Genomic DNA, 21207 nt, shown 5'->3' with positions numbered 1-21207 from the left:
ACATAGTCAAGTTTTTAAAGATCTATCAACCTGGATCGAATATAGGATGATGAGTTGTTTTCTGTTGTCTTTTTTTCCAAGTGATGAAAGATAGATTATGTTTCAGAGGAAAGGCATGAGGAGATGGGAACAGAGGGAAGGATACACACCGTGGTTATCTGTGAAGAACGTGAGTATCGCTCACTGTCCTCCTGGAAGAGGGAGGGAGGAAAAATGGAGAAGAGAAGGGATGGAGAGCGTGAAGGAGGAGAGAGATGTCAAAGATCAATGAGACGGATGAATGAGGAAGGCAACTGTTGATTGTCCAGTCCGAGTAGCATGTTTACATTCCACACAAATGTGCTCCCAAGTCACTGAATTTCAATTTGTTTTTCATTTCCTTTTAGGGTTATGGATATTGTGATATTTTTTGACACATTTTAGTCGAGACAGTCTGCAGTCAGGTTAAATGAGGTGTAAACTTTGTGGGATGGGTTCCGATAGCACTGACCCGAACAGCGTTTGCCAGGGACAAGCAAAATAACACATGCTAACTTAGCTTCTCAGTTGCTCATGAGACCGATAACTTCACTCTGTTTTCTCTTTTTTTTGTTGCATCAAATAACTAATCAGAACTAAACTTACTGGAAAAATCTATACTCCAACATAAATCAGTGTGATAACAACTACTTAATACAGAAGAAACCATCTTTGGGGAAAAATACATTAAATGTGAACTTTGACTTTGGTTCAGCCACCAGGGGGCGATCCAGATTATTTAGCTTCACATTTTGGGAGCGTTTTGCCCAAGCCATGACTCTATTACCCACCAAACAAACTACCTAAAAGATTAGATAAGGTATTTGAACGTGTCCAGATTTCATAAGTGCAACTGGATTCAGGTTTGATAAAATACTATTGAACACCTAGCCTGGTGGAGTCAGACTAATACTCAAATGTCTATTAGTCTGGGACCTCTCTGTTCATTTTTGGTTTCCAAGAGGCGTTACCAACGGACGCAGACCAAAATTACACCGGACCCAATTGGATACTAGACCTACAACCAGTGAGAGCAACAATCAGGTTACGTCTGTTGAGCAGCGCGAGAATGTCAACAGACCAGAGCAGAGGAGATGTCTGTGATGTCTGTGATGATGATTCCACAATGACCAGTGTTGACTTTTTTGTGGGAGAAATGTGAAAATATCAGGTACTTTTAGACGAATGCTCGTTCATCAGCGGCAGCCATCTTGGTTGTTTCCAAAAGTCGTTTCTCTCCGTGTTGTGGTATAAACCCCGCCCATTATCATATAATCGGTTGCGATTGGACCGGAAATCACTTCCCAATGGAAGAGATCCAGATCGAGTCTGGCAAAGCAAATGAAATGAGCTCCAAGAACACCATCCTCATCCCTAGTAGATAATTAGACTCATCTCACATGACTTCACAACCACGAGAAAGAAAACTGTTTTTAGGTAAATGTCACGTCACAAACACCGGGATACATTACAGGCTTTTGAGTTAATTCCAATCAATTTGTATAATGAACATTTTAAACCAAGGTACTGAAAAATATAGATGCTGTTTTTTCCAAGGGGTCATGTAATGAACACTGTCTTACAGCGGGCATGCATGTTCTTACAACCATCACACTCAACCAGTGATCCTGCCAACAAACCACTGACAGACAAAGTTAGCTACAACAACAAGGCAGGACTGTTGCGACTCAACAACTCTGTTGTCACCTCAATCTGTGGAAAAATCTTTAATCTTTAGTCAAAAACACACCACCGTCAGTCAAATTAGTCACACACACATGAACCTCTATTATGATGTGAGACAATACAAACTCATAAGCCCATGCAGTCTCACACCAACAGGGCATATGGTCATGCTGATTCAAAGCCAAGTGGGCAGCCTGCTCTTTTTCCAATGGGATTATCATTAATGGCCAAGCTTTGATTCATTATAATCTGTTGTTTTCTAATAAGGCTCAACAGGAATGATCTGGAATCCAAAAGCAGGGGAGGCACACTGTAAAAACCACCAACAAACCATGCATAATATTTAGTTCATAGGACGTTTGTTTTAAGAGTCATCATCACAGAACAAAAACTGTACCATCCATTGTTCAATATCTCCCCATCTGTTGTCCACACGCTCATCAAGTTTGGTGTTCAGGCCATAGTACTTCTAAGAAGAGACAGGAAGTGAGGGCAAGACAAATACAGTTCAGAAAACAGAGGACAGGTACCTGATATCCATCATTCTCTTTTTGAAAAAGCAGATAATACTGTCTGAGGTGGATGAAGAGGAAGAGAGGAAGAGGAGGCCTACCTTCTGCACCTGAAAGATCTACACACCAACACCGGTAAAGGGAAGAGGGAAAAGATCGGACGACACCAAACATGAAAAGAGGAGAAAATAAATCAGACTCAAAAATTAGATGAGATGGAGAAAGATATGAAATTATTTGTCATCGAGAAGTAATCCAAGAGAAAGACCCAAGAACACAAGTTCACTGCAGATTCAAAGATATACTTCACACATGAATGTGTTTTTGAGCTGTAAACTAAATGATATGACTGTAGGGATGGCAGTGTGTCTCTTTTGATTTGTTGGACCTTTTGTGTACTAGCAACAAAATCATTCTAACTTTAGGTTACCACTATATCCCCATTCTCTCTTGCACTTGCATTGCCTCCGCTCTGAGAGCTCCAGCTTGGGGCATTACCGGAGCTGGAGCCAACGGCTCACACTGATATGGCTCTGGCCCACCATGGTCCTCGACCACACTAATGTCCACTTCAAGGGATTCTGAAGGGGAAAAGTGTTCCACCTCTAAAGAGTCCTCTATGGACTGGTGTCTTGCGCTTCTGTGTCGCTCTCCATTTTTTTATTCTCCCTTCCAGTCCCAACTCATTCAACCCCTCAGCCCCTTGCCCAATTTGTATGCAGTGGGTGGAGTGAGGCTCAGAGCTGGGGGGGAAATGACACTTCCACCACAATAAGTCTAATATTTCTCATTAATTAAAAAACAAAACTACTTTTTTGCTGAGAGTTGGAATAGAGAATACACAGAAAAATCATACAGATCTCATGACTGTGCCTTATAAAACAAAGCTAAAGCCAGCAGATGGTTAGCTTGATGTGAATCAGTTTGTCTGCAGTGCAACATATCATATATATCTGTTTAAGTATTGTTTTTACAGGAGTTCATTGTTGGATAATGTCCTGGACTCCAGCACAGACTCCACTTCAGTGATATTCAAACCAAAGTGATGATTCTTTTGTGGCTGAACCATTATACTACATTTCTGATTAATTCATACTCATGTTCCTGTGTTAAAAGACATTTGAGGAAACCTTAGATTCTGTATAGTATTCATCTTCAGAGCGGGATCACTCGGTCCTCTCATATCCTCTCAACCTACGACAGTTCAGTGTGAGGTTGTAAACCTGACAAAGGGATTGATACTTTAACATTACGAGATAGGATGTGTTGATTTGAATATTTTTACTGATTTTCAAGGGAATAATTTATGGAACTTAATGGGAAAAACAAAAACAAAATGGGAATATTTCATGGACTGATATCTATGAGTGTGTACAATGTGGTGCAGCTTGATTGAATTTAAGATGAATGATGGGCGGAGGTATGCGATCTACTGAGCACCATTCTAGTTTTAAATAAATGTTGTTTTCTATGTTGTCAGTATCTCATGCCTCTTTGAGGTCATCTCAGTACATCCCACTGACCAAATACACACTGATAACACACACCATCCTCACTGCTGCACTTTCTATCCAATCGGTCCAGTAATTTAATCCGGATTTACTGCCACAGTCTCTTTGTGTGGTTGCCCAACATACAGATTTCCTGCTTTCACAAATGGTTTTGCAGCGGCCGTACTTGTCCCCTGCGTCACTTAAGTAGCAGCAGCAGTGCTAGATAAACAATAGGGGACAACTAATCTGCTGCTCTTAACTTATAGGTTCAGTGGAGATGAAAGGTCACGCCTCCACACCGACGACCTTTCCCCTGCAGCAGACTCAAAGCTGATTTGTCTTGTCTGATCAAGAAAACAAAGTCATCCTTAACATCAAGAAGGTGACACTGACCTGTAGAAGTCAGATGTGTTGATAAAATACGACAACAGAAATGAAGCTAGGATACATTACAAATGTCCTCTGTAATAACTTTCATATTATTACAATAAAATATTCTAATTGTTCCATCAGCGGGAAAAATAAACTCACAAACACCAGCCCAGACTTCCAACTCTCTCTGTTCTGACCTTTGACATCTCCCTAAGTGCCGTCAAGTAAGAAGCTAAGTATATTGTTTTCCATTGTTAACAACTGTGAAATGTGGCACAAAAATTGTCATGGCACAGTCCAAAGCAGATTAATAACTGACTGGATGGATCATGTCTACTACTTATCTCTCTCTCATTACATGTCTGGACGCCCAATTAGCAACTGAGCCAGGCAACGTCATAAGCCCATTCATCTCGAGGGACCCAATCAGCTTACATGTTAGCCACTGTTCTATTGAACTCACCGAGCCCCCCTTCTTGACTGGAGGGGTTCCTGGGCGCCCGGTTGGGGCAGCCTTCAGCCCCCTCCCGGCGAGTCGATGCCCCGCCGTCCTTCTGCCCTCAGTGAACCAGGGAAGGTGGCATCCCTCGGCGGTCAGTAGGTGAGACCGTGGCCAGTCATGTAGGCAAGATCACAGTGGGATGCGGCGCGGAGATTTCAGAACAGCTAAGAAACAACGGAGGCACTTCTCGTTTGCTGCTACGAACCCAACGATCCATTCAGTTCTGTTGTCAGTATGCGAGAAAACATCCGAGAGCCCCAAAGAAGGCGACAGAGAGCGCAGCGACCCATCGCTCATGACAACAACACCGCAACAACAACAACCGCTCCACTGCGACCTGGACCAAGGAGTGCAACCTGCTAAGCTACTTTAGAACTCTGCTCAAGGGTTTAGCACGCACACACACACACACACACGCACACACGCACACACGCACGGTGTAAGCAGGAGGTCATATGCACCGGATTAATGGTCATTGTTAAGCTCAGTCTGGTCGGGGTGTGTGTGTGTGTGTGTGTGTGTGTGTGCGCGTGCCTGTGTTTTGATTGCCTGATAACTCAATGCAGCTACAATGCTGATTATCCCAGTAAAATTATGTCCAGTAAAAAATATTTACATTTATAGATCAGGATGTAAAGTCATAATTTTTAATACGGCTGAATGGGTTTAGGCAATGTGACTACATACTGTACATTGTGAGGTGATTTTGTTTTATTGTTTACACTAGCAATCCCTTTAATCATCTCTGGTAGTATTTATGCATCAATGAGATTGCGATGCAGTTTTTAGTTACGTCAGTAACACAACAAAACATTGTATTTAATCTGATTGATGATTTTATAATCAATTTCCCACCCTCGAGCAGAGTACGCCTCATTACCCGTACAACAAGTAAGGACTTGGTCATTCAGATGGAAACAGGTCCTAGTTACATGGAACCACAGGTTTAGGAACCTTAACTCCACAACGAGCTCTGGAAACAGAGATGAGACGACCTTTAAAAATTCACTTTCAACAGATGAGAGGCTCAAGTCTGTGTGTATGGGATTACCTGCAGGGAGCGACTCCACACTGTACAGAGAGAACCGGAGAACCGGAGAGATAACAACAAGTAACACACCACTGGCCTGCAGTCTAAACACACAACAACACACACTGTTCACCTGGTCCTCCACAAATCTGAATATCGTGCCACTGGAGGGGCTGGACGCTGAGGGCCCATTCCAGTTTTTTGGGGTCTCTTCAGTCTTTAAATAAATAATGTATTGGTAAGTATTTTATTTGGTTCGAAAAATAAAAGTATCACACATTTAAAACCTATTTTCCACTGCTGGATCGCAGCAGGTCCTTCTGACCAAGGTCTGAGAGGTTCTGAAGGAGACTGCAGAGGCCAACTGGTGAGTGGATCTAAATTATGTAATGTATATAGTTACTACTACTACCAACAGACCGTTTTTGTCCATTCTGAAAATATAATTCCAAACCTGTATATTACAGATGACCAGAAAACAAGATAGTTGATAGTAGAATGTGTTATCGTGTGTAATGGTCTTTCATCTCCAGAACCTCATGTCGTTTGGACATGTGCTCTAAATAACTGAGTCTTGAAAAGTTTCCATTGAAAGATTTTAGTTCCTGAGATTTGGCCTGAGATTAAGTGGAAAATGTTTAAAGAGTCATTAGTGAGCCCCTTTAAGGACTTTCTACTCACTGCTTTGGCTGACTGTGTACTAATCCTCACAGGAGGAATCTACACTGTAAAAAATATACACGCTTCACTGTTCATTTGACCTCAATTTGACTCATTTCATATTTACCATTCCTGATATCGAAATGAAATTCAAGGACACAGTTGATTTATCCGGTGATGGGCCTTTATCAATTGCTCCTGACTTTGATTCAAGATGTGTGTCACACCAGTTATATAACAGTTATGAAGTATAATTGTTTATGACCAGTGTGACAATCAATATCTTGAATCTTGAATTCTCTTCAATCCTAAACTGTACATATGTGTTTCTTTTTAATCGCTTCCACTTTATATGAACAACTATATGACTGGCATGAATCCTGACAGTGCTGCTCAGAGTTTAAACCTCTGACCTGCGGACCCACAGGATCATCCCATTCCAAGGCATCAGTGACAGGAAATGGTCTGGCTACAAACTGGCAACACAGCGCACAAACAAGACTGCTGAAATTCTCTGTTTATTGAGAGTGTAACAGAGTTGATGGGATAATGCTGCATGAATATGCTGAGGTCTGCTGCTTTAGGTGTAATATAAGTACCAGACAGTCACAGAAGCTGTTCTGGACATGAGGTGATAGATGCTGGATTAAACTCCCACCAAAGTGTTTCTCTTAGGATCAAACCCACAGCGATCAGAGTTATTTCATGGGTTTGTATGCGACTCTGTATTTTGACTTGTGTACCTCTTTCTGTTGTCGCTCCAGCTCCTTCATGCGGATCTCTCTGGCTTCTGCCCTGGCCGCCCTCTTCGCTGCCAGCCTGGCCTCGGCCTGCGGGCGAGTGGAAAACAGAAAGAGAAGAGAAAGTGAGACAGGAGTCGATTTAGTCCGGCTCCAGCTCCCTGACGTACGTGAAAATAGTGACACATTGTTGGGATGTGAATGCACTGGACACTAACGTGCCAGCTGTAACATGAAGAATAAATGGCTCCTTTTGTTGAATGGTGTAGCTTTCTACAGATATTAAAAGGAATACAACTAAAGATTCATATCACAGATGGTCGCAGACACCGCGGTATGTCACACAAGACTGGAGTGTCTATCAACATGTCCTTCAACCTCTGAACACATTAACTCAACTGTATTTACAAGTAGTCAATCTTGTGACAACCTTCAAACATGCAGCCGAAACGGTGTGTAAACGTGTGTATGTATATATATATATATATATATATATATATATATATATATATATATATACACATACATATTACATGTCTGTATTTGTGGGCTTTGCCTTTGCTCCACTCAGCTCTTTGGCATGAGCAGGACCTTTTCCTTAAAAGGACCTCTCTCAGAGTGTGCGCTGTATGTGTGTGTGTGTTTGTGTGCATTTCCTTCCTCTCACTTTGCGGTAGGCACGTTGTGATTGCAGCTTGTTCGCCTCTAGGTGGGGTCACTGTAATCTCTCCCCCCAACCATCATCGTCTAATGCATTTCCTCAGTGTCAGTCATCATGACCGAGCAAAAGGAAGCAACTGACTAAGACAAGAGTCTCACACACACACACACACACACACACACACACACACACACACACACACACACACACACACACACACACACACACACACACACACACACACACACACACACACACACACACACACACACACACACACACACACACACACACACACACACACACACACACACACACACACACACACCATGACTCACCCTGTTCACATTCATTTTTTTAAAGAAAAAAAAAGAGTAAAACAAGTAACCCAAGGAATCTGCTCCTTTTACACGACACTAACCAGATTAACCATTTCACTTATTCTAACTATCGTACTCCTGGGAGAGTAAAAATAATGGAACATAAACACCATTTCTTTTTTGTAAATCTGGATGTCAGTTGGGTCACGTTTTCACATTTTACTTAAGAATCATTACTTATTTTACAAACCCAATTATTTTGCCAAAAACATATTTCTGAATATGAAGTCACACCTCTGACAAGTCCCAACACCACCTTCACAATGACCAAAAAGTGATGATTGGTGAGAGAAGTCACAGCAAGCTGCAGCACAGAAATGCAAAGACACATCTGAGGAAGGATTTTAGTATCTGAGGCCAATTCAAAACTGAACGTTTGAGGTAGATATTAACATCAAGGTTTGGGTGTTTGATAGACTGAAACACATAGAAAGTGGATTAATGATACATGGGGCAATAGTACACAAGAAACCCCACAAGAAAGTAGATTTTGCACAATACACCTGATTTGATGTAGATCACTTGAAGTATTACATCTGAAAAAATTATGACTAACATACATAGTGAGAGGGGTGTTTTACAATTTCCTGCTACGTACTGACAAACCAATACCGCGGCAATAAGCTAATACTCCCGTCAGCCGGGCCGATGCATCAGTCTAGCTACATTATTATCAACCCCAAAAAATAATGGTTAAAATCAGCATGTAAGACATTTTACGACACAAATATTACTACCTGTATCATCATGAACATTTTGATACGACACAAACTCAAAGTCACAATGTCATCTCGTGGTGGACTCTGTCTGCTGTACAGTACAGTACTGGACGGTACGGTACAGATATTGTACTGACATATTAGGGTAGCCCTAAAATAACGGGCGATATGATTTTTTACATTTTACATAAAAAAGTCAATTATATCCATAGTTATTCATAACAAACTTGATGGTTATAGTGTAAAGTATCAAGCCTCAATTACATTTCTTTGTCATAACGGATGATAATGACTTAGGAATAATTGCAATTTTTTTTAAATACATCTGCCGATATATTGGAAATTTTCTCTCTGGTTGTTATTGTTGCATAAAGTTACGACGTTTGCAGAATGATTGAGGTAATGTCCGTCTGGATGAATCTGCTGTTGAGATGGTGGAGAAATGCACGACAGTGGCCTGAAAGTATTGGAACAGACGGCTTGTTGCTGCCTCAGCAGAGACAACTCTACCCTGCAGTAAAGTGAGTGTGTTGGGAACATCCTGCTGGTGAATGTGCGTGAATGGGCAGAACAGGACACTTACTTATAACACTAAATCAATCAAATATTTGAACTTGTAAGTCACATAAGCTCTTCAGAACACTAATCTGTGTGATGGCTGATTGCTGTTCTCCCTCCGGCTCACTTGCTGACTGGTTAAGTGGTATTTCGTCTGAGTTAATGATTGCTCATTGTCCTTGGGATATTTAACATTTCTGCATGAGGCTTACAGACACACAAATCTAATGCTGTCCCTCTGCTGGTGTATCCACACTCGAGCGTACTTATACAATCCCTCTCGCTAAAGCCACGTTTTATCTACGCCCAGGGTCGAAAGAGAGAGAGCAAAGTGTCCATCTTACTGGAGGTTATCAAGAGGGTACAAGTCCAAAGTCTGAGGATGGAGCACCAGTATTCACTCACTCCATCTAACAACAAGCACGTGAGGTTGAGAGCTTTTGCACAAACAGTTTGTCATTCGTCACTAGTTTTCATCAAGTTCACAAAACCAGCTGCACAAGAGTAGTGGCCCAACAGACCACATTTAAACTCTGGATTCTTATTTGAATCCACTACAATTTGCACACATTCATTGAATGTGCCTGATTCTGAGCCAAACTTGAATGGGTTCTTTCTTGACCCACGTCTCATCATTCCACCAAGGTTCATGTTGTTTCTTCCTAATCCTCCTGAGAAACCAACCGACCCCTGAAGAAATGAGTGACAATAAAATCTGCATCTGCTGTTTTTAATGTAAGGTGGGTGCTCACAATGCACCACAATACAATACACTGAGTGGCGGGACATTCACATCACATTGAATTAGACTTTCCTGTGAGCGACGACTTACTGGACACTCTGAAAGATGCAGTAAACCCCACCCCCCCAAAAACATAAACAATTCTGTTAAGACACAGCAACTTGGATCATTATCACCATAAGACTGATAGAATATTCAGAAACAACCATGGCCAAACATGCACAGCATCATTGTAAAGCCAGTGTGGAGACACGTAGGCTTTGATGCCAGGCTCTTGACTGAAATCACTTTATTAGGAATAAATTATCTTTCCATGTCCTCTTTTCTGAATGAAGAACAACGCCATACCATCACAAGTATTAATATTTGGAATGGGCAACACATGATATATGTATGATTGTGGCAGGGATTATTTATGGTCATCAATGTTATATGGAAACACCTCTACGTGATGTACAATTTGACGACTAAATGTCTGAACGTTGTAGCCACTCACACCCTCTTGAAACAGAGCGGTGTGAATGATTTCATCGTGGACACATTACTGCCCTCCTCTCTACGGGGCGGAATAGTTGTGAAATGCAGTTATTAAAAGGTGTCATGTTTGGCAGAAATCACTTTTTCAGTGTTTGTGCACGTACATTTGTGTATGTGTGGAGCCTGCCGGCCCACAAACTGTGAACAAAGACTACCCTCTCGTTTCTAAACCCTACAGCCTGCCTCTGAACAACTGGTTCAGATTTCTCTCCCACTGTGATGTCACAGTTGGACTCTTTTGGGGTTACCCCACCTGCAATCTGAGAATCTCCACTTCTCTGGTGAGATGAAATTTAGAAATCGGTTGACCAATCATAACACACTGGGCCACCTGGCCAATCAGAGCAGACTGGGGTTTATCGGGAGGCGGGGCTAAAAAAATACAGGTGTTTCAGACAGAGGGTGAAAAGAGGAGCTGCAGTAATGGGCAGTATGAGAACACTAAGGCCTTTTTGAACATTAAAGCATGTAACCTTTTCAAGTGGTGACCCAAATTAAAAGTGTGAACCTGAATATGAGCATAATATGTCACCTTTAACTTCAGAATATTTTAAAAGGGCTGCCTAGAAATGTCATAAAACTACTAGCCGTCAGACATTTGTAGTACAAATTATTTCTAGCAGTTAAAGATCCTCCAAGATGTCAGCCATTGAGTCCAACCCTGGATCATTTCCACACGTTGTATATGGACTAGTGTTTATTGCAGGTAACTGTAGCTAGAAAGTTTCACCTAACTAGGCCAAAAGACATCCTCACATGTTCTGTTCCTCCTCCTTCACAGCTATTTATAATGACCTACATGGACCTGGGTCTAATTCAGCAGAGTTTCACTCTGTGACTGTTCTCCAGAGAACCAGTGAGCCAGTTCATTACAAAAATGAACCCAGTCCTGACTCAGTCCTATGTTATGCAGCCACAATGAGCCAAAGTCACATTTTATTTTACAATACAACATTGCAAAGGAAGTGCTTTCTTTCAAAATTCAAAAAGCCACAAGAAGAATTTGAAAAAGTCAAACCTTTCATGTCATCAGAATTATTTGAAAGATACTTTAATCACACAAACATAATGGTTTTGAGTTGCACTTCATGACCTCACAGTGTCCATGTGACTGCAGAGGTGACTGTACTGTGTCAACCCGATCCCTTGAGTTTACTGACAATCTACAAGGGCAGCGAGTCCTCAAGTGCCTCCACGACTAAATGCCCTGTGTCTGCCCCATGTCTATCTCCAGTTAGATTATTTCCCACGCCCTGAATGCCAGTCTCCAGTCTGCAGCAACCAGAATGGACGGGTATTTTAATGACCACGAGTGATGACAGGGTGGACAAAGAACGCAAACAGAAATACTCCAGATTTCTGACCAACTGGGGGATTGACTGGGTTTGAAACGAGGCAGGACCGTAAAGTGCACACATACATAGTGGAGGGCGAGTATGACTGACTAGGAGAAGGCAAGGCAGGGCAACTTTATTTATATAGCACATCTCATACACGAGGTAGACTCAATGCGCTTCACATGAAAAACCTGTTATACAAGGAAATGACATAATAAAATGAGAATAAGAGAAAAATTAATAAAAAGAAGAAAAATGCAATCTAGTTACGATTTAGCAAAAAGCCAAATCGAACAGAATGTTTTTAGTCTTGTCTTAAAAGTGGTCAGAGTTGGGCCAAGTCTTAAATCTTCAGGAAGTTTATTCCAACTATTTGTTGCATAGTAACCAAATGCCGATTTCCCATGCTTTGAATTTAACAGATTGGTCCCAGATGATCTTAGCGGTCTAGAAGGCTTGTGTAGCGAAAGCATTTCTGTGATATACTTTTGCCACAAGCCATGCAGTGATTTATAGGTGAGGAGCAGCGTTTTTGATGTGATTCTCTCATATACGGGGAGCCAATGTAAAGATTTAAGAATTGGTGTATGTGTTTAAATTTTTCGTCTTTGTTAAAACTCTAGCAGCAGCATTCTGAACAAGCTGAAGCTGCCTATGAGTTTTTTTCGGGAGACCTGCAAGGAGACCATTACAATTATCTAGCATACTGGTAATAAAGGCATGTACCAGTTTTTCTAGGTCTTGTATGGACATTAGTCCTCTTAGTCCTCCTATGTTTTTAAGGTGATAGTAGGCTGATTTTGTTACTGATCTGATGTGGCTGTGGAAATGTAGATCCGAGTCCAAAACAACCCCAAGATTTCTGGCTTGGGTTTTGGTTTTCAAGGACAGAGAGTGAAGGTGTTGGGTAACTTTCAGCCTTTCAGTTTAAGCACCGAAAACAATTATCTCGGTTTTTTCATCATTTAATAGGAGGAAATTTTGTCACATCCAGTCTTTGACTTGCTCAATGCACTGGCACAGCAGATCTATGGACGATAGTCGCTTGGTGATAGCGCTATATAGATTTGAGTGTCATCGGCATAGCATTGGTAGTTAATATTATTTTGTTGCATGATTAGCCCTAACGGGAGCATGAAGATGTTAAATAAGAAAAAAGAAAAAGATTGGTTCCTCTTGGAACATTGGAATTCTCCCAGATGCTGCCTGTAAGGGTGTGGCTGAGAAACTGTTGCCACAAACATGAGTCCCATTGTTTTTTATATAACTTGCTTCTTAAAGTCAACAACAGCTGATAAAAGTGCCAATGCTTTTCAAACTCAGCCAAACAATATATGGTATAAGATATTTATATATATATATAAGCATCAGCAGAGACGGAAGCAAGGTGGATGTCCAACGGTGTTAAACACAGACGTCAATAAACAGTAGCAGTCGTATCCATCACTCAAGGGCAGAGCTGCTTAAAATGCTGTTGGTGTGTGTGATGTATCCAAGATATAAAAAACACACAAAGCACCCAATCGTGTTTTTGGAAAAGTTCTGCCTTGTTTTGTTGAAAGAGACCAATGTTTCATTGTTACAACAAAGTACCTCACTGACCTCATATTTTATTTTTGCACCCGGTAATATATGTAGGGCCACATGTTATGTGACAACTTTGGCATTAAGCCTATATATGGTAGCCAATTAGAATATTCATTATGGTTACACATTTCTGGAGAGGAGGGGCAGAATGAGTTTGGTCATATTGTTTAATATTTCTCAGTGACCCTTTCCAAAGTAATGCTGGGAATCAAGGAGCACAGACTTGTGCTCACTGGTTAGAGGAATGTGACTTGTCCTGTAAAGTCCATCGAATAGTCAATAAAACTAGAAAAGTTTATTTACCATCTCAGTGTTCAAATGCACCAATCATTTGAGCATCTACCCCCCCCCCCCCCCCCCTTCATGTACAGTATGGTATATGTTTCCAAGATAAATAAAAGGAGGCCATATAGCCTGGTAAATAGCCAGGCGCATCACTGCAGACTCATCCCTGCTCTGCACGCTCAGAAGGAATTCCTTCTGCCGCTGACTGGGCCGACGCAGCAGGTCGACCTCGGGCTGCACCACTGAAACATGGAGCAGCTGTCGAGCTCGCAGCGCAGCAAACAAACCGGCTACCAACTGTGCGGGCTACTTCAGGCCAGCCAGAAATACAACAAATAATACGCTTCAGACGTTTCTAAAAATAAATAGACATAGGCAGCTGGGGTTTCAACGGTGGAGAAATGCGACGCACGCGGGGGATATTACACTTCAATGTTTTTCCCCAAACATTAAAGATTCTCCTTAGACGCAAACATGGCGATATTGAGAGGATCATTTGTTTAATCAGTCAAGACATGAGGGAATCATTAGCCGTCCAATCACCACGAGGCTATAGAACAATACTGTACGACCTTCACTGATGGTGTTTTGGTGGATGTCACCGTAAGAAGCTTCACACAACAGCAGTTCCTGTTCTTGTTTCTCACACTGCGACTGAGGCATGATGGGCGTGTGCAGCTCCCTACAGGAAGTTACACAACACGGCTCTGTGAGCACAGAAGATCGCAGGAGATCAGTGGCAGAAAGGAATTTCTGTGACATGTTTAGTTCCAAAAGATGATTTATTTCTCCACGACACTTCCCTGAACTCTCCTCCTCGCCTCTGGGCAGCGACACCCAACGAGCTGAGGGTTACACGTCCTGCTCATGGTAGCGGGAGAATGTGACGGGTCGTGACTTTGAGAAACTCTTCACTGACTTTGCCCTCCGGCAATAGTTAGATCTTAAAAGAAAAAGGGTCAGTAGGTAACAGCATGCAGTCATACAGAGAGTATGCAGAAGAGAAACTTTATGCGTCTGGGGTTTTTTGCTTTTATCCTGTTGAACATGGACAGATTCCTTTATAACGTGGGTTGGCTCGCAGCGAGGAGTGGAATTACAGCGCCTGCACTGAATTAGAAATTGTTGTGCCTCAAATGGGATGAATCCCTGAGGCCAGAGGGCTAAGGGTCAGGGGACATGAAATCCTGAGCAACTGTCATTAGGGGGAGAAAAAAACCCAACAGCACCAAGATAAACACTTTCATATCAGTCAATCATTCAATAATCGATAATAATCATTATTTATCATGATACATGTGAAGGTGTGATATGAAACTCTTCTTTATGGGCAGAGAACGTCGAATACTGAACAGAAAATGTGACAAATCTGAGGTATAGAACATTAAAAAACTGTTATCTGTTATACCTCCTAATTGCTTGCACAATTTGGCTATACAGTATATTGGACTTGTCATGTTGCTAACGATGAAAATGATATTGTGATAATTGTTTTATCACTGAGGCCTCACAGCCAAACTGACATTAAGTGTCAATTTAAACTAGAGCTGAATTGTTTGATCAAATCAAAATTATTCCGTCTTCAGAAGATTAATATCAATAAATAATTTAAGCAAAAATGTTGGTTTGCTGGTTTTGTTAGTATTACACAGCAAACTGAAATTCATTTTTCAGACATTTTTTAGACTAAAAGGCAATTGCTCAGTAAATAAATAAATAGCCTCCCTCCAACTCAAGATTTGAGCTCTCAAATTCAAACTATTGAAAGCATGTTTACACCTACATCAATCAACTTATGCTCTAATTCTCTCAATTACTTAAAATAGTAAAAATACAAAGAATGCTCAAACATCTGATGACTGACAGTTTAACAGTCAGCAGTGTCCCATTGCTGCTTTTGGTCTTGCAGTAACAAATTCAAGTTTGACCATTCATCGTCACAGCTTGGTCAGGCTGCTTTGCCTTCTAATGTCATGAGAGCATCAGCGCCCGCAAGGAACACGACCCCAGTAATACCTGCATTCAAATCCCCACCGGGCCCCACCCGCAACTGTTCCCTGCGCTCTGCAGGAAAACCCAGCCATGGTGAATAAACAGGAAGCAGTGTGTGATAACAATCTGCCGGGGCTGTGCACGTGATGATGTCATCGAGAGGAAGCCAGCACACACAGAGCCTCCACTTCCTTTTAAGGAGACTTGAGACTGGCACGCCAGGCCAAACTGAAGGCGGAGGTTTGTGTTCGTACACACATCAGGAAACGCACGCGTAATGGTTTGGCCCATCAGCGCCTGTTGAAGTGCTCCGTGGCATTAATGGGTTTTCACTGGAAAATGTCAGACTGCTGCAGCCACGTTCTGGGTGGCACAGGCTTTCAATCCCTCTGGGTGGACAAGCAGGAAACTCACGAGTGAGGCACATTTAAAGGTCTACGTGAATTTGAGATTGGTCAGACCACAGTCAGAAAACCAAACTGTGTATTCAGTGACGACTTGACTGTGCCTTGCTGCCTCGTCCCCCAGATAACTAGAATGAGAATGGGATTGTGTGGTGGGCTTCCCCTTCCTTGCTGTCAAGCCCCTGACTAATCCGTGCTAAATACTAAAGTGCTCTTCAACACTTCATTGAGCTCAGGACAGCCGGCCAGCTCCGACCTGGTAACTTAATCACCAGTTTAGACTGTCTCCTAGAAACTCATTCTGCAAAACAGGCAGGTAGGAGGAACCTGACGGGCGCACAGTCCATCATGCGACTGGATTTTTACACATTAGAGACATTCTGTAATTCACAGGACTTTCTGGGAAAATTATCAGAGTGATTCTTCATTAAAACCCTGTTTTGTTGTATGTCTTTGTATCACTGTTGCAGTCTCCGTTGAGTCAATTCTGTTAAATTCTGATAACACCATATTTAGGAAAGGCCAGTCCTGGCTGATAATACCAACACAGTGACACAGGTCGCAGCACAGACATTGCTCGGTGGCTCCATTCAAGAGCAACCACAAAAACGTCGCCTGTCAGATTCCCTATGAGCACACACACTGCAGATGTGTGCATGTGTACAACATGACTGTCACACAGCCCAGAGGAAGGTTTAACATAACACCTCAAGTATCAACTTTTTTTTAACTTCATTGGACCAAGTGAACCCAAAAAGACTTGAAATCCCCATGAAATGAATATACATATTTACATCAACATTTCCGTCTTTCCTCTTACTGTCAAACGGTTTCAACTGCCTGGTGACTCATCCTGAACTCTGGGGGCGTTTACTAATTTTATGTCCAATCATAATAATTCCCTCCCAGTGTCTGTACATTCACCCACGAGGGCATTGCTTCAACGGATGTTTGTAACATTTGGACATTCCCCGTCACTTTTTTTTCTCACATTTTGTTATGATGAAAGCTTTATAATATATATATATATATATATACATATACACAGTATATGTGTATATATGTATATATACATATATATACATATACTGTGTATATATATATACATATATATACACACACACAGTATATGTATATATATGTATATATATACATATATATACATATACTGTGTATATATATATATATATACATATATATATACACACACACAGTATATGTATATATATGTATATATATGTATATATACATATATACACATATACTGTGTGTGTGTGTATATATATGTATATATACACACACAGTATATGTGTATATATGTATATATATGTATATATACATATATATATATATGTATATATACATATATATACCACCAATCTACCCTCAATAACCCATACTGGAAAAGTGAAGACAGAATTTTCACATTCTTTGCTTCTTTGTTGATTCCTTAAAGGTAAAATGAAACAACATTATTCATATATAGTTTTAACATCCAAACCTAAAAGCCCTTTTTAATGGCTGCCTTTTTTGAATTTAATATATAATTTTAAATGTATTAATTTTGTGGCCCAATCCCAATAGAAGTCATACCATTTTTGAATTTCACTGACCCTTGCTGACATTTAGATGGACAGTGCTGAACGCTGGGCTGTGTGACACATGAGGAGACGTCCAGCTGTTTGAACTGAGCAAACACAGACACTTTATACACTATCAGCAATACAATCAATCAAACATGGTCGGATCAGGTCTCATGAAATATTTTTTTTTTCAAATCATGATCTGGGTGAGAATCTAAATATGGTCATGTGGGTATCAACCGTGCTGTGTGGTAATGACCCAGGTCAGGTTTGAGATCTGAAGCTGTCTCTGTTGTTGACAAAGCAGGACTTTTATATGAATTACGTCTTTATAATTACAGCATTCAAAGCAACAATGGGAGTATTTTCCATATGAAGAAGAGTGTTTGGGAGGTGCAATATTTGTCTATTAATACAATGACCTCGGCAAGGCAGGTATGTGCTCACCAACTGACTGTAGATGTAAACTGTGACACATCTGGGTGTGACCTCAGGGCGTAACACACACTGAGAAACTGAATCGTAAGAAAAAGTAAGAGTTTGCCTCGGGCCGAATTCCAGGGACGTTACGAGGGGTTGGGCTGGTGTAAACATTTTGAACATGAAAGTCTCTCACTTGACATAATGAGACAGAGAGACCATGAATGTGGTTTATCAACTGCGAATAAATACTAAATGAGAAGAAGCAGAGGGTGAAGCGGCTCCACAATCAGCAGGTCGACTGAGCGATGGTGTCTCCTCTCCTGGACTTTCTAATAAACAGACACTGTGCCCACTGTGTCATAGTATATATTACTGCTGAATATGTGTCCTGGGCGACTACAGTTTCATAAAGAACCCAGAATATTTTGTATGAAATACTTGTCAGTGTTTCACATACATTGATTTATTTGTGTTCCCGATATCAACATTGATCGCCAAATATTGATATTTATTTGTCATATTTCAAATGAGTAAAATCTTCTTTCATTTTAGAGCTGTGCGCAGTGAATTGATTCACTCAGCAGCCCCTTCTCCCTCTCTGTCTGTCTGTCTCTCTCTCACACACACACACACACACACACACACACACACACACACACACACACACACACACACACACACACACACACACACACACACACACACACACACACACACACACACACACACACACACACACACACACACACACACACACACACACACATTAAAAAGGACCCATCCATTTGTCAGTTGGACAAGCTAAAAACAACAGTGCCTTTGGTCTTTGCAATTTGCATACAGAGCAGGGAGGTGGGATCTGATCACTGGAGACACATGTGGAGACAAATGTTAATGTCAGGTATGAACATGAGAGGGAAATAATAAAAAATGTCAGTTAAGACAGTTTGCATTAGATCCAAACAGATTGAGCTCCAACAGCAGACCAGAATAATACAGCTCTAACCGTTATCACTGCTGTGACCATCAATATCTGACACCAAACTGAAGGTGGAACACACTGTGTCGACAAAAAGGTTCCTTAGAAACCTTATACTCATTAGAAATGAATTATCAAGAATATCTTGGATTGATCTGAAGATTCATCCATCTTAGCCTGTCCTATGCTCTTGAAAAGCAAAGGTTCAAAACAGAACCTGCTGTACATTTGGAAACATGTTAGATGTGTTTGGTTTAAAATGAGTTGGGCATTTCTTTCACTCAATTTTCGTCCAAGCTGCTCCAAATTAGTCACACAGAGAGAATTTGACCTCGATCGTGGAAAATCAGATGTGAATGATCAACCGTGCAGCCTTCATTAGACAAACATGAGGAGGAGAGAGTCCAACACAGGTCGTCTGTTCTATCAGGAGTATTGTACTGAAGACTATTACAGCAAACTCAAATGACTACGATTAATCCTATTTCCTTGTGCTCAGAACTTTATGATAAAAGTGGGTTAATATTAACTGGGTGAACAACAGAGCTGACCGGTGGAGTGAACACCAACAGATAGTTTTTCCAAGAAAAAACGTCTAAAGTTTAAAGAAAGAGACTCAATGACCGAAAAAGCGACGAAAGTTATTAGTTGTGCTGCTGCAGTCGTGTTGATAGTTCACACTTATGTCAACTGCTTATTTATGCATTTCTTGCTGACAAGAATAATTTGAGTTGTAGTACTTTACCAGTTAAGACAATGGGCCACTGTGTTTGGGGCCTGTAATGAGTTACAGATTTTCAACAAATTCTTTTTATCTGGCTGCATTTTCCTGCCTTTATTGACAATTATTGACCTGAAACAGTTGGTGGCTGTAGCAGCTACACGGAAATCAGCCATCTTTCACTTTCCTATTATTTTCTTAAACAGGAACTGCTGTGCTAAAGGCCGGTTGGTTACGCTTTTCATATTGTTATTAGTTCATTAAGTCATATGACCTCAATGATTTCACAATGACACTCTTGGATTGTTGGAGCACAGGTCCAGTAGAAGAGGTCAGATGAAGTCCACCACAGACCATTCTCCTTTTCAAATAGTAAAGACTAGGGCTGGGCGATATGGCTGAAAACTGTATCACGATTTAAGTGTTTCATATCGGTCGATATCGATAATTATTGATAATTTTTATGACCTAAGAAACAAAAACACGAGCAAACGAGATGGTGCAACCAAACGTGATACTGTTACATGATTGGCTATTAGGCGTGTCACTCCATACGTTGCTGGGTACCAGAGGACGAATGGTGGCGTATCTAGCGGCCGGAGTAGCTAGACTCTTTGCTCCGGTTTCTTCAACGAGGAAAAAAAATGTATCGAAACGTTCTATCGAACGCATTTTCTATTGATATTGATTACGTGTCTATCGCAAAACATATCGTTATCGTTTTGTCGCCCAGCCCTAGCAAAGACTGATGTTTGATCATTTTTAATTTCTGTGATAAATATTCATGATTACACAGTGGATCACTTTAATGTCATAACAGTAAATACCGTCACTGTCTCATCTCTTGCCTGTTAATCTGACTCCAGACTGATAATCTGGAGTACGGGGGGGACAGTCTCTCTCGCTGTGTGGTCTTCTCCACCATTAGCCAGGTGTACAGTAACAGTTCCTCTGAGCCCTGCGATACTGAGGGGAGTAGTGAAATGTACAGACACATGATTCCAATGGAGCAGAAGCTCTGTTCTGTAAAGCCTGACTTAATGCAACAGTGCCAATTAACTCCATTTCCATGTCGCCAGGACGGCCACTTGGTGAGCCACATCTCTCCTCCTCCATCTCCACCCCCCACCCACTGCCCTGTCTAAAAGTGGGGTGCAGCAACAGCTGATCTTTCAGGAGCATCTATTTTTAAAGCTCTGCTTTGAGAATGGGCCAACTCATCAAGGCTGACATGCTATCCTGCCAGCGAGGGACCTGACCCCCATGCTGCTTAAAGGCACAGAACT

At 41.3% G+C, this 21207-nt stretch overlaps 1 protein-coding gene across 25 annotated transcripts in view; it reads right to left on the bottom strand.

Moving 5' to 3' along the window:
* Positions 1-21207, bottom strand: part of lrrfip1a (leucine rich repeat (in FLII) interacting protein 1a) — a 44234-nt gene that overhangs the window by 19970 nt on the left and 3057 nt on the right. For 16 of the 25 annotated variants that reach the window (XM_035605007.2, XM_047337452.1, XM_035604993.2 and 13 more), the window contains exons 2-5: positions 7017-7103; positions 2318-2335; positions 2102-2173; positions 150-191 (exon numbers count right to left, since the gene is read on the bottom strand). In XM_035605007.2, the coding sequence (XP_035460900.1) occupies positions 150-191; positions 2102-2173; positions 2318-2335; positions 7017-7103 (219 nt within the window). The remainder of the gene's footprint in view (positions 1-149; positions 192-2101; positions 2174-2317; positions 2336-7016; positions 7104-21207) is intronic. The other 9 variants (XM_035604989.2, XM_035604990.2, XM_035604998.2 and 6 more) reach the window with 2 other exon arrangements.

The sequence above is a fragment of the Scophthalmus maximus genome, chromosome 14 (genome assembly GCF_022379125.1).
Source record: "Scophthalmus maximus strain ysfricsl-2021 chromosome 14, ASM2237912v1, whole genome shotgun sequence".
Lineage (NCBI taxonomy): Eukaryota > Metazoa > Chordata > Actinopteri > Pleuronectiformes > Scophthalmidae > Scophthalmus > Scophthalmus maximus.
This window is presented reverse-complemented; position numbering and strand designations above follow the sequence as displayed.